General features: G+C 52.6%; 1 protein-coding gene across 1 annotated transcript in view; it reads left to right on the top strand.

Annotated features, from left to right (window-relative positions):
• The first annotated feature begins 1,167 nt into the window (after window positions 1-1,167).
• Window positions 1,168-15,758, top strand: part of cpn1 (carboxypeptidase N, polypeptide 1) — a 141,972-nt gene continuing 127,381 nt past the window's right edge. Inside the window, exons 1-2 of the mRNA XM_072479701.1 lie at window positions 1,168-1,512; window positions 10,266-10,462. Coding sequence (XP_072335802.1) covers window positions 1,293-1,512; window positions 10,266-10,462 — 417 coding nt within the window. The 5' untranslated portion in view covers window positions 1,168-1,292. The remainder of the gene's footprint in view (window positions 1,513-10,265; window positions 10,463-15,758) is intronic.

Below are 15,758 nucleotides of genomic sequence, written 5' to 3'. Positions count from 1 at the left end.
GAGTGAGGGGGTGACGGGGAGTGAGGGGGAGTGAGGGGGTGAGGGGGGTGAGGGGGAGTGAGGGGGTGACGGGGAGTGAGGAGGGTGAGGGGGAGGGAGGGAGGTGGGGGGAGGGAGGGGGTTGGGGGGGAGTGAGGGGGGTGAGGGGGAGTGAGCGGGGTGAGGGAGAGTGAGGGGGGTGAGGGGGAGTGAGGGGGTCGAGGGGGAGTGAGGGGGAGTGAGGAGGGTGAGGGGGAGTGAGGAGGGTGAGGGGGAGTGAGGAGGGTGAGGGGGAGTGAGGAGGGTGAGGGGGAGTGAGGGAGGGTGAGGGGTGTGAGGGGGAGTGAGGAGAGTGAGGGGGAGTGAGGGAGGGTGAGGGGGAGTGAGGAGAGTGTGGGGGAGTGAGGGGGGTGAGGGAGTGAGGAGAGTGAGGGGGAGTGAGGGAGGGTGAGGGGGGTGAGGGGGAGTGAGGAGAGTGAGGGGGAGTGAGGGAGGGTGAGGGGGAGTGAGGAGAGTGTGGGGGCTGAGGGAGTGAGGAGAGTGAGGGGGAGTGAGGGGGGTGAGGGAGTGAGGGGGAGTGAGGGGGAGTGAGGAGGGTGAGGGGGAGTGAGGGGGGTGAGGGGGAGTGAGGAGGGTGAGGGGGAGTGAGGAGGGTGAGGGGGTGTGAGGAGGGTGAGGGGGAGTGAGGAGGGTGAGAGGGAGTGAGGGGGGTGAGGGGGAGTGAGGAGGAGGGTGAGGGGGAGTGAGGGGGGGTGAGAGGGAGTGAGGAGGGTGAGGTGGAGTGAGTGGGGTGTGGGGGGGTGAGGGAGGGTGAGGGGGTTGAGGGGGTGTGGGGGGTGAGGGGGTTGAGGGGGAGTGAGGAGAGTGAGGGGGTGAGGGGGAGTGAGGAGAGTGAGGGGGAGTGAGGGGGTTGAGGGGGAATGAGGGGGGTTGAGGGGGAGTGAGGGTGCTGGGGGGGAGTGAGGAGGGTGAGGGGGAGTGAGGAGGGTGAGGGGGAATGAGGAGGGTGAGGGGGAGTGAGGGAGGGTGGGGGGAGTGAGGGGGGTGAGGGAGTGAGGAGGTTGAAGGGGAGTGAGAGGGGTGAGGAGGGTGATTGAGGGGCGGGGGGGGGGGGGGGGGAGTAGAGATTGACCCTGTGTTGCAAGTTGATCTTTGTCACTTCCAGCGCTGTTGCTGTGCAGGGACCTGCTCCCCCCAGGGAGGGGTTACTCGCTTCCTTCCCACTGATTGTTGCTCCGGTTTCCTGTCAATGGTCAGTGGGAGAGAGGGAGGGAGGTGTTTGGGAAGAGCAGGCGGACAGGAGTTCGCACTCTATGGCTGCTCTCTTTAACCTGGGCTTGCTCTCTGCGCTGCTGCACTTGGCTCTGACTCTTGAGTTTAAGCATCATCGGTACAATGATCTGGTTAAAGCGCTGCTCGGGGTCCAGAGAGACTGTCCCTTCATCAGCCGCCTCTACAGCATCGGCCGCAGCGCACAGGGCAGGCACCTCTATGTCCTGGAGCTCAGTGACAACCCCGGGCTGCATGAGCTGTGTAAGTACCGGGGGAGGGGGAGAGGGAGGGGGGAGTGTGTGTGTGTGTGTGTGGGGCCGGGGGGGGGGGGGGGAGGGAGGTCAGGCCCAAGAACATCCCCCTATGTCAGATCCCACCCTGCTCCCCATGTTTGCTCACCCCCCATGTCTGAAACTCCCCCCAAAATCTGCTCTTCCCTCCCCCCCCCCCATGTCTGCTCCCCCCCCCCCCCATCTGTGCTCCCTTCCCACCCCCCATCTCTGCTCCCTTCCCACCCCCACCCCCATCTCTGCTCCCTTCCCACCCCCCATCTCTGCTCCCGCCACCAGCAGCACAGCAGCACGGTAGCATAGTGGTTAGCACAATTGCTTCACAACTCCAGGGTCCCAGGTTCGATTCCCGGCTTGGGTCACTGTCTGTGCGGAGTCTGCACATCCTCCCCGTTTCCTCCGGGTGCTCCGGTTTCCTCCCACAGTCCAAAGATGTGCAGGTTAGGTGGATTGGCCATGATAAATTGCCCTTAGTGTCCAAAATTGCCCTTAGTGTTGGGTGGGGTTACTGGGTTATGGGGATAGGGTGGAGGTGTAGGCTTGGGTAGGGTGCTCTTTCAAAGAGCCGGTGCAGACTCGATGGGCCGAATGGCCTCCTTCTGCACTGTAAATTCAATGATTCCCCCAGCACAGTGCAAGAGCTGCAAACCTTAATGGGCTTGGTGCCTGGTTATTAATCGGAGTCCCACAAATGTTCCTCAAAGTGATCTAGTTTCAATGTCGTTCTTAAAGCTGGCTGTGACAATAATATATTCCATCAGCTTGCCTTCAAACCAACTTCTTTGCTCTCGGTGTAGCTGATTTAAACAACAGATTGCAAAACTGTTGATATTCTACCATTGAGAAATCTAGCTCAAGGGTCAAATGCAAAACAGAGAAATAGAAAGAGATCGTTCAGCTCCTCCAACCTGTCCCACCATTTAATTAGGTGGTGGCTGACCTGGTCACGAACCTGTCTTGGTTCCGTCACCTTCAATGTTCTTTCTTAACAAAAAAAAAAAATCTGTCATTCTTAGTTTCGGAATTTTCGATTCACCCCCAGCTTCAGAAGATCTCTGGGGGCGGGACTGGAGTTCTTTCGAATGGAGATACTGGGGAAGACTGAGTTGGCAAAGGAGATAGTGTCGAGCTGTGTTCTACGAATTGGAGCTGGGTGAGGGTGTGTGAGAGACAAAGGAGTTGGAACCCAGGATGAACAAGAGGGGGTAATGTTCATAGGGGTAGCCATGATAATGAAGAAATGAAATGAAAATCGCTTATCGTCACAAGTAGGCTTCAAATGAAGTTACTGTGAAAAGCCCCTAGTCGCCACATTCCGGCGCCTGTTCGGGGAGGCTGGTACGGGAAGAGTCTCCGCTGTGTGTAATGTGTGTGCTGGTACCGCCACCAAGTGCTGATCAGGGAAATCTCTTTCTTAGACATTGGCCAGAATTTCTCACCCACTAGGCTCGCATACACAGCGGGCCCAGAAACAGACTTGAAACATGTTCCCAGCCACAGTTGTCCCCGGAGCACAAACAGGCTTTGTGAAAGCCGAGGGATGCCGGCGAGGGAGGGAGGGGAGTGGGCTGGTGAACAGGGAGGGTGAGGGCTGACATTCCTAATGTGAACTATGCCACGGGTCTCGAGGCAACACAATCAGATGGACACCTCAGCTCCCAGGCACATTTATGAATTTTATTTCTGCCCTGACAGTTCATCCCACTCTGGATCGAGGTTGCAGCTAAAACGTAAAGGCCTCTTGGCCAATCAGCCCATCCACCAACCCGAAAAGCAGACGGGTCACTCTTTTGAGGTCCGCCAACAAAACGCAAGAACAGAAACAAACTTAGGGACAAAACCAAAAAAAAGGCCGCTCCTGTTAGGGGCACTGCCCGAACATAACAACGACCAACAGAAACTTGAAACATCAAATAAGAGGGCAATCAAAGGGGTCAAATAAAGCACCCCAACCCCTGCGGTGCCAGTCACGGAAAGCGTAAAATAGCATTCAATTGGCCCCTTAATGGGCTAAATTGCCTGCTTGATTGTCAGCAAACACACATAAGATGTTTGTGTGCACCTGCCGACCGGACTATTGTGTGAGTGCGCAATGTCGGGCACACGCCCAGCACCTTCTCACACAACTTTACACACTTCCAGATCAGGCACGTACCCTTCTGAGTAATGTACAACTCTGGCCATTCAGAGTCGCGATCAGAGTTACAGAAACAGTTAGAAGCTTGGTTAAAGATCCACAGTTTGGTTAGCAATGGTTCAGTTTGCCCACAGTTTATTCAACATTAAATAACTAGTCTTGAACTGGAAAAAAAAAACTCTGGCCTTTGAACGGAGGCTCAGTGGCGCAGTGGTTAGCACTGCTGCCTTACGGCGCTGAGAACCCGGGTTCGATCCCAGCCCTGGGTCACTGTCCGTGTGGAGTTTGCACATTCTCCCCATGTCTGCGTGGGTCTCACCCCCACAACCCAAACATGTGCAGGGTAGGTGGATGGCCATGTTAAATTGACCCTTAATTGGAAAACAAAGAATTGGGCAAGAACAAAGAACAAAGAACAAAGAAATGTACAGCACAGGAACAGGCCCTTCGGCCCTCCAAGCCCGTGCCGACCATACTGCCCGACTAAACTACAATCTTCTACACTTCCTGGGTCCGTATCCTTCTATTCCCATCCTATTCATATATTTGTCAAGATGCCCCTTAAATGTCCCTATCGTCCCTGCCTCCACTACCTCCTCCGGTAGTGAGTTCCAGGCACCCACTACCCTCTGCGTAAAAAACTTGCCTCGTACATCTACTCTAAACTTTGCCCCTCTCACCTTAAACCTATGCCCCCTAGTAATTGATCCCTCTACCCTGGGGAAAAGCCTCTGACTATCCACTCTGTCTATGCCCCTCATAATTTTGTATACCTCTATCAGGTCGCCCCTCAACCTCCTTCGTTCCAGTGAGAACAAACCGAGTTTATTCAATCGCTCCTCATAGCTTATGCCCTCCATACCAGGCAACATTCTGGTAAATCTCTTCTGCACCCTCTCTAAAGCCTCCACATCCTTCTGGTAGTGTGGCGACCAGAATTGAACACTATACTCCAAGTGTGGCCTAACTAAGGTTCTATACAGCTGCAACATGACTTGCCAATTCTTATACTCAATGCCCCGGCCAATGAAGGCAAGCATGCCGTATGCCTTCTTGACTACCTTCTCCACCTGTGTAGCCCCTTTCAGTGATCTGTGGACCTGTACTCCTAGATCTCTTTGACTTTCAATACTCTTGAGGGTTCTACCATTCACTGTATATTCCCTACCTGCATTAGCCCTTCCAAAATGCATTACCTCACATTTGTCCAGGTTAAACTCCATCTGCCATCTCTCCGCCCAAGTCTCCAGACAATCTAAATCCTGCTGTATCCTCAGACAGTCCTCATCGCTATCCGCAATTCCACCAACCTTTGTGTCGTCTGCAAACTTAGTCCAACAGGTTTGTTTCGATGTCACTAGCTTTCGGAGCGCTGCTCCTCCCTCGGGTGAATGAGAAGAACATCAGGTTTAGAATTATGAGGGGGCCATTCGGCCCCTCCATCCAGTTCTGCACTCAGAAAGATCCCGGCTGATCTTCCACTTTAACTCCAGCTTCCTGCATTATCCCCACATCCCTTTAATTCCCTTAGAATGCAAATATCTATAGTCTGTGTCTGAATATATTCCATTAACACATCCACAGCCCCTGAGGTAGATAATTCCAAAGATTAACGACCCTTTGAGTGAAGAACGTTCTATTGCAGCAACTTTTTTTCCTTTATTCGTTTATGGGATGTGGGCGTCTCTGGCTGGGTCGGCATTTATTGTCCATCCCAAAGGGAATTTAAGAGTCAACCACATTGCTGTGGGTCTGGAGTCACAGGTAGGCCAGACCGGGTAAGGACGGCAGATTTCCTTCCCGAAAGGACATTGGTGAACCAGATGGGTTTTTACAACAAATGTATTTTAAAAATCCCTGGCCATTGATAGAGAGAGGGGGGGAGAGGGGGGGGGGGTGCGGTGAGAGAAGCAATGGCTGACTAGATCCTTGCTCTAATTCTAACAGATGCTTCGAATGTGGTTTAAGACCAGGGACTTTCCAATGTTACCAAATTACTGATTGAACTGAGAGCTGGGAAAAGCAGAGATGATTTCTGATACCCAGGTCATGGGAGAGATTTGGGTTCATAACAGCTGATTATTAACAGTGAACGAGATCTTAAACGCAAGCGGAGGAAATTAAACTGAAAGGTGATGTAAGGAAGACAGAGTTTGTTGAGCTACCTGTGAACAGGAGCAGTTCAGCTCCTCAAGCCTGTCCCCATATTCGATAAGATCATGGCTAATTTGTGATCTAATTCCATATGCTCACCGTTCCTCCTTAATATCTTTGATTAGAGGTTTGTTTTTGATAGAGTTGACCAATCTCTGCTTTCAAATTAACCGTTGATCCAATGCCAATTTGTTTCCAGAATAGAGTCAGCCTATGTGTGAAAAGCTTCCTAATTTCACCCTGGAGGAGCCTGGCTTTAATTTTTACACTCTGCCCCTTGAACCTCAGTTCCCCAACCCAACAGAAGTAGTTTCTCCCCGTATCCCCAATCTGTTCCCTTCAGTACCTTGAAAAACGTAATCCAATCATCCTTTAACCTTCTCAATTCTAGTCAATGCAACCTCTCGTCTGTGTAATCTAACCTCATAATTCAATCTCTGGGTAAGCGATCTCCAAGGCGGCCTTCGGGACGCGCGACAACGCAGAATCGCCGAGCAGAAACTTATAGCCAAGTTCCGCACACACGAGTGCGGCCTCAACCGGGACCTGGGATTCATGTCACATTACATTCATCCCCCACCATCTGGCCTGCGAAATCCTACCAACTGTCCTGGCTTGAGACAATTCACACCTCTTTAACCTGGGGTTACCCCATCTCTGGATCTGTAAAGATTTAATCACCTGCTAATGCTCGCATTCCAAGCATTGTTTGGCATCTTTGAATTTGTCTATATATGTGTTTCTGGAACATACCTCTTCATTCACCTGAGGAAGGAGCAGCGCTCCGAAAGCTAGTGACATGGAAACAAACCTGTTGGACTTTAACCTGGTGTTGTTAGACTTCTCACTGTGCTCACCCCAGTCCAACGCCGGCATCTCCACATCATCACTCCTAATTCAAGCTAAGGTGTCCAGGCACCATTCTGGTAAATCCACATCGCATTCCCACCGAGGCCAGTGATCCAAAGTGGGGAATCCACATTGACCTTTACTGAATTCGCTGGTCACCGTTTTGCCCAGGCACGTAATCTGTAATTTGATGCTGCTGTTTACAGAGCTGCCTCGCTTTACACAACCAGTTTATTTTGACTTTTGGTTCCTTGTCCCATCAGCTAAGTTATTAAAACATTCAGAATAATGAGACCCCAACAAGGATCCCTGTGAATCATCACTAATCAGCTCTGGTAATGTAAATGGTGCCTGTCTAATCAAGTCCCTGTTGAGGGGGGGCGGGGCGGGGGGGGGGGGGGGGGGTGATGAACCATTGGTGCTATATGAAAGGTTGTTTCATGTGAGAGAAGCAGGAACCACACTGATAAAACAGAAAGGTGAGAAAAGCCAGGGACAGAGGGCAGTGTTCCCCTTACTCTGACCAGTAGACAGGGACATGGAGCCTTGCACTGATTTACACACTAGTGCGTGCCTGACTCTGTGGGTGCATTGAGGCAGACTGCTGCCCGTCTCAGATGGTCTCCTGCTCCTCTCTATTCAAATCTACTCTGCGAGTTGGGTGATGTTGGCTGGTGTGTGTGATTGATGCAGCATCTCAATCCCTTGGGCAAGGGAGCTCCTGGGGGAAGTTTGTGACCGTGGAGGGGATTTATTGGGTCTGGAGGACAGCTCGGATTTGAGGATCCTCACCAGGCAGCTTGGCTGATAGGTGACCAACAATCACAGAATGAGTCATTGGAAAACCACACATTCAACCTAAACAGGGCTGAATCCACGATGCAGTGGCCCAAATGCTCCTGTGTGTGTTTGTTTATCAGGGAGCACTGAAGTACTACCAGGGGAATGGCAATGTATAAAGACGGGGGGGGTGGGGGGGAAAGATGCCCTAACGTAGGAATAGGGTATTGCACCCAGGAAAACTCAACAAGTGGACCCTAGAGATCAGACCCTGGTCTGTAAAGAGCAACACCACATTGGATGGTGCTGTTACTCACTGGGGGGGGCACAGGCTGAACTGTGCCTTTTTTATTTTAACACAGGATATTTCTGCCCCTCCTGTTCAGCATCTGGTTGGCCGACCCAAATCCAGGCTGGACTCCAGCCACACTGATGTCTCACTCCTGGCTTCCCTGCTCCAGAACCCTGCAGTGAAGTCCCTGTGTGCCTGATATAAAGGGATCACTGTCTCGGAATGAGTCTGTCTGGCAGGCTGAGCAGATTGGCAGGAAACGAAAGCTACACAAAGCCCCTACCTGTCTGTTGCTGCCCTTATTTGGGGACTGGAGGTAGAGTCACTGAGGTCAGGGGCAAACACACAAACTCTTATTTCTAACATCGGCAATCTCGCTGGAGGAATAGTACCACAAGAACATCATGATGTGGAGATGCCGGCGTTGGACTAGGGTGGGCACAGTAAGAAGTCTTGCAACACCAGGTTAAAGTCCAACAGGTTTGTTTCAATGTCACTAGCTTTCGGAGCGCTGCTCCTCCCTCGGGTGAATGAGAAGAACATCAGGTTTAGAATTATGAGGGGGCCATTCGGCCCCTCCATCCAGTTCTGCACTCAGAAAGATCCCGGCTGATCTTCCACTTTAACTCCAGCTTCCTGCATTATCCCCACATCCCTTTAATTCCCTTAGAATGCAAATATCTATAGTCTGTGTCTGAATATATTCCATTAACACATCCACAGCCCCTGAGGTAGATAATTCCAAAGATTAACGACCCTTTGAGTGAAGAACGTTCTATTGCAGCAACTTTTTTTCCTTTATTCGTTTATGGGATGTGGGCGTCTCTGGCTGGGTCGGCATTTATTGTCCATCCCAAAGGGAATTTAAGAGTCAACCACATTGCTGTGGGTCTGGAGTCACAGGTAGGCCAGACCGGGTAAGGACGGCAGATTTCCTTCCCGAAAGGACATTGGTGAACCAGATGGGTTTTTACAACAACCGACAATGGCTTCATGGTTACCATTAAACTTTTAATTCAAATTTCACCATCTGCCATGGCGAGATTCGAACCCGGGTCCCCAGAGCATTACACTGGGCCTCTGGATTACTACTCCAGTGACACTACCACTACACCACTCCCTCACCAGAGAAAACACAGTCTCCTTTATCCTGAGTTCCCAGTTCTCCTACCGATCCGGGCTTTGCTACTGAAGCGGGTGTCTCCAGTCGGGAGATTTCCCGGCTTGCTACACCCCACCTCAGTAGAAAATGCCCTGAATGGTGCGATCTTTGCATCAGCCTCGGGTGGGAGGGAAGAGGAGGCGGGGGGAGGGGAGGGAGGAGAATCAGGAACTCTCCCCCAAGAAGCAAGTCAAAGGAAGCCGCATTAAAAGTTCCAGCTCAGTTCTCCAGGACGTCGCTCCAGTTGTTAGGAAGCATGTGGAGGTTTTGTAGAGGTACAGAGGAGATGTACCGGATTGATAGCAGGGATGAGGGTCTTTGGTCGATGCGGGTTGACTGGACAAGCTGCGATTGTTCTCCTTAGAACGGAGGAGGGTGAGTGAAGAGGTGATCAGGAATCAGGAAGAGTTTTGATCGGTTAAATGAGAAGAGACAGTTTCTGATGGCAGGAGAGTTAGTAACCAGAGATCGGTGCCGGAATTCACAGGATTCGCTTACCCCACTAGCAGCGCATCCCCCCGGCCGCAGGTTTCCGGATGGCGTAAGATAGAACATAGAACATTACAGCGCAGTACAGGCCCTTCGGCCCTCGATGTTGTGCCGATCTGTGAAACCACTCTAAAGCCCATCTACACTATTCCCTTATCGTCCATATGTCTATCCAATGACCATTTGAATGCCCTGAGTGTTGGCGAGTCCACTATTGTTACAGGCAGGGCATTCCACGCCCTTACTACTCTCTGAGTAAAGAACCTACCTCTGACATCTGTCTTATATCTATCTCCCCTCAATTTAAAGCTATGTCCCCTCGTGCTAGACATCACCATCCGAGGAAAAAGGCTCTCACTGTCCACCCTATCCAATCCTCTGATCATCTTGTATGCCTCAATTAAGTCACCTCTTAACCTTCTTCTCTCGAACGAAAACAGCCTCAAGTCCCTCAGCCTTTCCTCATAAGATCTTCCCTCCATACCAGGCAACATTCTGGTAAATCTCCTCTGCACCCTTTCCAATGCTTCCACATCCTTCCTATAATGCGGTGACCAGAATTGCATGCAATACTCCAAATGCGGCCGCACCAGAGTTTTGTACAGCTGCAACAGGACCTCATGGCTCCGAAACTCAATCCCTCTACCAATAAAAGCGAATAAAAGATGGGAGACCCCATTGACAAGTGGCGGGAAAAGAGTACCCACTTTCAGAGATTGCATTTTCAGAGAGCTAGCACACACACAATGGGCTGATTGGCCTCCTGTGCTGTAAGATTCTCTGGGGGAGGGGGAAGGAAGTTGGCAAGAGACCAACAGGCAGGCGTTGCTGTTGACGGTGTGTAACTTGCTGTGTTTGCAGTGGAACCAGAGTTTAAGTACGTTGGCAATATGCACGGTAACGAGGTGCTGGGACGTGAGCTGTTGATCCAGTTGGCACAGTACCTGTGCGAGGAATACAACCTTCGGAACCCGCGGATCACCCACCTCATCCACCAGACCCGCATACACATCCTCCCCTCCATGAACCCCGATGGTTACGAGGTGGCAGCCCATCAGGTAACTACTTGTTTACGTACAAACATACGGATTAAGAGCAGAATTAGGAAACCCGGCCCTCGAGCAGGCTCCACCATTCAATAACTCTGGTCAAATACTCCGGCTGACAGGCCTCGGGACTTCGAAGACTTCCCACGTTTAAAGGTGCGAGATTCAGACTGCGCACATGCTTGCGTTCATTTTCCCCGTCTCATTCTCCTCGGCACGGGTCACTAACCTGAAGCTGGAAACTATGGCTTGAGGGGTGCCATCTCCGCCAAGCATCGCTGACCAGGAATCTCTCCCACTCCCAGCCATGTGTGGGTTAAGAGGGATTTGCAGGTTGATACCGGACAGGTTTGGGCCACATTCTGAATGCTCGAACCCAGAGATTCTGGTTCAGACAAAAGGGGAACAGCCCAGCTCTTTCCTCCAGCCCCAAACTCACTCCAACTTGTCTCTCCCTCATCACAAACACTACCCTCATTGAACGTAGAAACGCGGAACATCGGAGTAGGATTGGGCCCTTCGAGCCTGCTCCGCCATTCATTGTGATCATAGCAGATCATCCAACTCCGTAATCTGTTCCCACTTCCACTCCCCCCCCCCCCCCCCCCCCACAACCCCTATATCCTTAGATCCCCTTCGGCCCAAGTATTGTACCAAACTCCTTCTTACCAACTTTTACAGATGCACCATAGAAAGCATCCTATCGGGCTGCATCACAGCCTGGTATGGCAACTGCTCGGCCCAGGACCGCAAGAAACTTCAGAGAGTCGTGAACACCACCCAGTCCATCACACAAACCTGCCTCCCATCCATTGACTCCATCTACACCACCAGCTGCCTGGGGAAAGCGGGCAGCATAATCAAAGATCCCTCCCACCCGGCTTACTCACTCTTCCAACTTCTTCCAGCGGGCAGGAGATACGGAAGTCTGAGAGCACGCACGAACAGACCCAAAAACAGCTTCTTCCCCACTGTCACCAGACTCCTAAATGACCCTCTAATGGACTGACCTCATTAATACTACACCCTGTACGCTTCACCCGATGCCAGTGCTTATGTAATTACATTGTATATGTTGTGTTGCCCTATTATGTATTTTCTTTTATTCCCTTTTCTTCTCATGTACTTAATGATCTGTTGAGCTGCTCGCAGAAAAATACTTTTCACTGTACCTCGGTACACGTGACAATAAACAAATCCAATCCAATCAATGCTTTAGCCTCAACTGCTTTCTGTGATGACGAATTCCACAGGCCGACCACTCTCTGAGTGAAGACATTTCTCTTCATCTCAGTCCTAACTAGTTGACCCAGTAACTTAGACTATGACCCTTGGCTATGGGCTCCCGCTATTGGGAACATCCTTCCTGTATCTACCCTGTCCAGTCCTGTTAAAGTTTTATAGGTTATGAGATATCGCTCATTCTTCTATACTCCAGTGAATATAATCCTAATCGACTCGATCTCTCCTCATCCGTCAGTGCAACTACCACCACTTTCCCCAGTTGCATCTGGACACCAATTAAACAGCCTCACACGAATCAAAACCCACTGCACCATCGCTCTGGAATTCATCTTTCACTGGAGCTATAGAACCCTCCGGACACTCCCTACCCCACATCTCCCCGTCCCCAAATCCATGGGGCTGTACGCTGGAATTTATCGCTGGATTAAAATTCTTCCACTTTCATTCAGCTCACACAATCTTTGACCCCATCATCGCAGTTGGATTTTAGCAGATTAAATGCTGCTCTCTCTCTCTCTCTCTCTCTCTCTGCAGCCGGCAGCTCCTCTCTGACACAACCTTCGACATGCAGTGTTAAAATTACAGGTTTAATTCACTGTTAGATATGTTCAAGCTGTTTCTCCAGTATGTGGTAACGGAGAGAGGAGCTGGGGGAGGTGGGTGGGGGGGGGCACGTCGGGGGTGGGGGGGGGGCGGGGGGGGGGGGGGCGAGGAATGAGGTGGAGGAGAGGAAAGGAGGAACAAGGCAGTGGAGGTGGTTGGATTGATGATAGGACGAGTTGTGCTGGGGGAGGTGACAGATGAAAGGGTCACAGTCGCAGATGGGATGGACGAGGGAGATTGGGAAGGATGATGTGGGTAAGGTACAGAGTCAGGAGGGACAGAGAGGGGGAGGGGGATGGCAGAGATGGGAAGTGGGCAGAATAGGCCAATGAACAGAGAGGGAAGTGAGGGATGCACGGCGATGTGAATGGTAACCTGGAGATTGAGGGGGAGGCAGATAGCGAGCAAGAACTGAATACAGAGTCTAAATGTGTGAGACAGAGAACAGAGATAGAGAGCAGGGGCAGAGAGAGGGGACAGAGAGCGGGGACAGAGAGCAGAGACAGAGAGCAGAGACAGAGAGCAGGGACAGAGAGCAGAGACAGAGAGCAGGGACAGAGAGCAGGGGCAGAGAGCAGGGACAGAGAGCGGAGACAGAGAGCAGAGAGAGAGAGCAGAGAGAGAGAGCAGAGAGAGAGAGCAGGGACAGGAAGCAGGGACAGGAAGCAGAGACAGAGATCAGAGAGAGAGAGCAGGGAGAGAGAGCAGAGACAGAGTGCAGGGACAGAGAGAGGGGACAGAGAGCGGGGACAGAGAGCAGAGACAGAGAGCAGGGACAGAGAGCAGAGTCAGAGAGCAGAGCGATAGAGCAGAGACAGAGAGCAGAGACAGAGAGCAGAGACAGAGAGCGGGGACAGAGAGCGGGGACAGAGAGCAGGGACAGAGAGCAGGGAAAGAGAGCAGAGACAGAGAGCAGAGAGAGCAGGGACAGAGAGCAGGGACAGAGAGCAGTGACAGAGAGCCGAGTCAGAGAGCATAGACAGAGAGAAGAGACAGAGAGCAGAGACCAGGAGCAGGGACAGAGAGCAGGGACAGAGAGCAGGGACAGAGAGCAGGGACAGAGAGCAGGGACAGAGAGCAGGGACAGAGACCAGGGACAGAGAGCAGAGAGCAGGGACAGAGAACAGAGACAGAGAGCAGGGAGGGAGAGCAGAGACAGAGAGCAGAGACAGAGAGAAGGGACAGAGAGCAGAGACAGAGAGCGGAGACAGAGAATGGAGACAGAGAGCAGGGTCAGAGAGCAGGGACAGAGACAGAGAGCAGAGACAGAGTCAGAGAGCGGAGACAGAGAACGGAGACAGAGAGCAGGGACAGAGAGCTGGGACAGAGAGCAGGGACAGAGAGCAGAGACAGAGAGCAGGGACAGAGAGCGGAGACAGAGAACAGAGACAGAGAGCAGAGAGAGAGCAGAGAGAGAGAGCAGGGACAGAGAGCAGAGACAGAGAGCAGGGACAGAGAGAGGGGACAGAGAGCGGGGACAGAGAGGAGAGACAGAGAGTAGAGACAGAGAGCAGGGACAGAGAGCAGAGACAGAGCAGGGACAGAGAGCAGGGACAGAGAGCAGAGGGAGAGACAGAGAGCAGAGACAGAGAGCTGAGACTGAGAGCAGGGACAGAGAGCAGAGACAGAGCAGGGACAGAGAGCAGGGACTGAGAGCAGAGGGAGAGACAGAGAGCAGAGACAGAGAGCAGGGACAGAGAGCAGAGACAGAGAGCTGAGACAGAGAGCAGAGACAGAGAGCAGGGACAGAGAGCAGGGACAGAGAGCAGAGACAGAGAGCAGAGACAGAGAGCAGGGACAGAGAGCAGAGACAGAGAGCAGGGACAGGGAGCGGAGACAGAGAACAGAGACAGAGAGCAGAGAGAGAGCAGAGAGAGAGAGCAGGGACAGAGAGCAGAGACAGAGAGCAGGGACAGAGAGAGGGGACAGAGAGCGGGGACAGAGAGCAGAGACAGAGAGTAGGGACAGAGAGCAGAGAGAGAGAGCAGAGACAGAGAGCAGGGACAGAGACAGAGAGCAGAGACAGAGAGCAGAGACAGAGAGCTGAGAGAGAGAGCAGGGACAGAGAGCAGGGACAGAGAGCAGAGGGAGAGACAGAGAGCAGAGACAGAGAGTAGAGACATAGAGCTGAGACAGAGAGCAGAGACAGAGAGCAGGGACAGAGAGCAGGGACAGAGAGCAGAGACAGAGAGCAGAGACAGACAGCAGGAACATAGAGCAGGGACAGAGAGCAGGGACAGAGAGCAGAGGCAGAGACAGAGAGCAGAGACAGAGAGCAGAGAGAGAGAGCAGGGACAGAGAGCAGAGAGAGAGAGCAGGGACAGAGAGCAGAGAGAGAGAGCAGGGACAGAGAGCAGAGACAGAGAGCAGAGACAGAGAGCAGTGACAGAGAGAGGGGACAGAGAGCAGAGACAGAGAGCAGTGACAGAGAACAGAGATAGAGAGCAGGGACAGAGGGCAGGGGCAGAGAGCATGGACAGAGAGCAGGGACAGAGAGCAGGGACAGAGAGTAGAGACAGAGAGCAGGGACAGAGAGCAGGGACAGAGACAGGGGACAGAGAGTGGGGACAGAGAGCGGGGACAGAGAGCAGAGACAGAGAGCAGAGACAGAGAGCAGAGACAGAGAGCAGAGAGAGAGAGAGCAGAGAGAGAGAGCAGGGACAGAGAGCAGAGAGAGAGAGCAGGGACAGAGAGCAGAGACAGAGAGCAGAGACAGAGAGAGGGGACAGAGAGCGGAGACAGAGAACAGAGACAGGGAGCAGAGACAGAGAGCAGAGACAGAGAGCAGAGACAGAGAGCAGAGACAGAGAGCAGAGAGAGAGAGCAGGGACAGAGAGCAGAGAGAGAGAGCAGGGACAGAGAGCAGAGACAGAGAGCAGAGACAGAGAGCAGAGAGAGAGAGAGAGAGCAGGGAGAGAGAGAGAGAGCAGGGACAGAGAGCAGGGACAGAGAGCAGAGACAGAGAGCAGTGACAGAGAGAGGGGACAGAGAGCGGAGACAGAGAACAGAGACAGAGAGCAGAGACAGAGAACAGAGATAAAGAGCAGGGACAGAGGGCAGGGGCAGAGAGCAGGGACAGATAGCAGGGACAGAGAGCAGGGACAGAGAGCAGAGACAGAGAGCTGAGACAGAGAGCAGGGACAGAGAGCAGTGACAGAGAGAGGGGACAGAGAGCGGGGACAGAGAGCAGAGACAGAGAGCAGAGACAGAGAGCAGAGACAGAGAGTAGAGACAGAGAGAAGGGACAGAGAGCAGAGACAGAGAGCGGAGACAGAGAATGGAGACAGAGAGCAGGGTCAGAGAGCAGGGACAGAGACAGAGAGCAGAGACAGAGTCAGAGAGCGGAGACAGAGAACGGAGACAGAGAGCAGGGACAGAGAGCTGGGACAGAGAGCAGAGACAGAGAGCGGAGACAGAGAACAGAGACAGAGAGCAGAGAGAGAGCAGAGAGAGAGAGCAG

This window comes from Scyliorhinus torazame, chromosome 16 (assembly GCF_047496885.1).
Source record: "Scyliorhinus torazame isolate Kashiwa2021f chromosome 16, sScyTor2.1, whole genome shotgun sequence".
In the NCBI taxonomy this organism is placed as follows: domain Eukaryota; kingdom Metazoa; phylum Chordata; class Chondrichthyes; order Carcharhiniformes; family Scyliorhinidae; genus Scyliorhinus; species Scyliorhinus torazame.
Note: the sequence above shows the minus strand (reverse complement) of the source record. Positions and strands in the feature narration are given on the sequence as shown.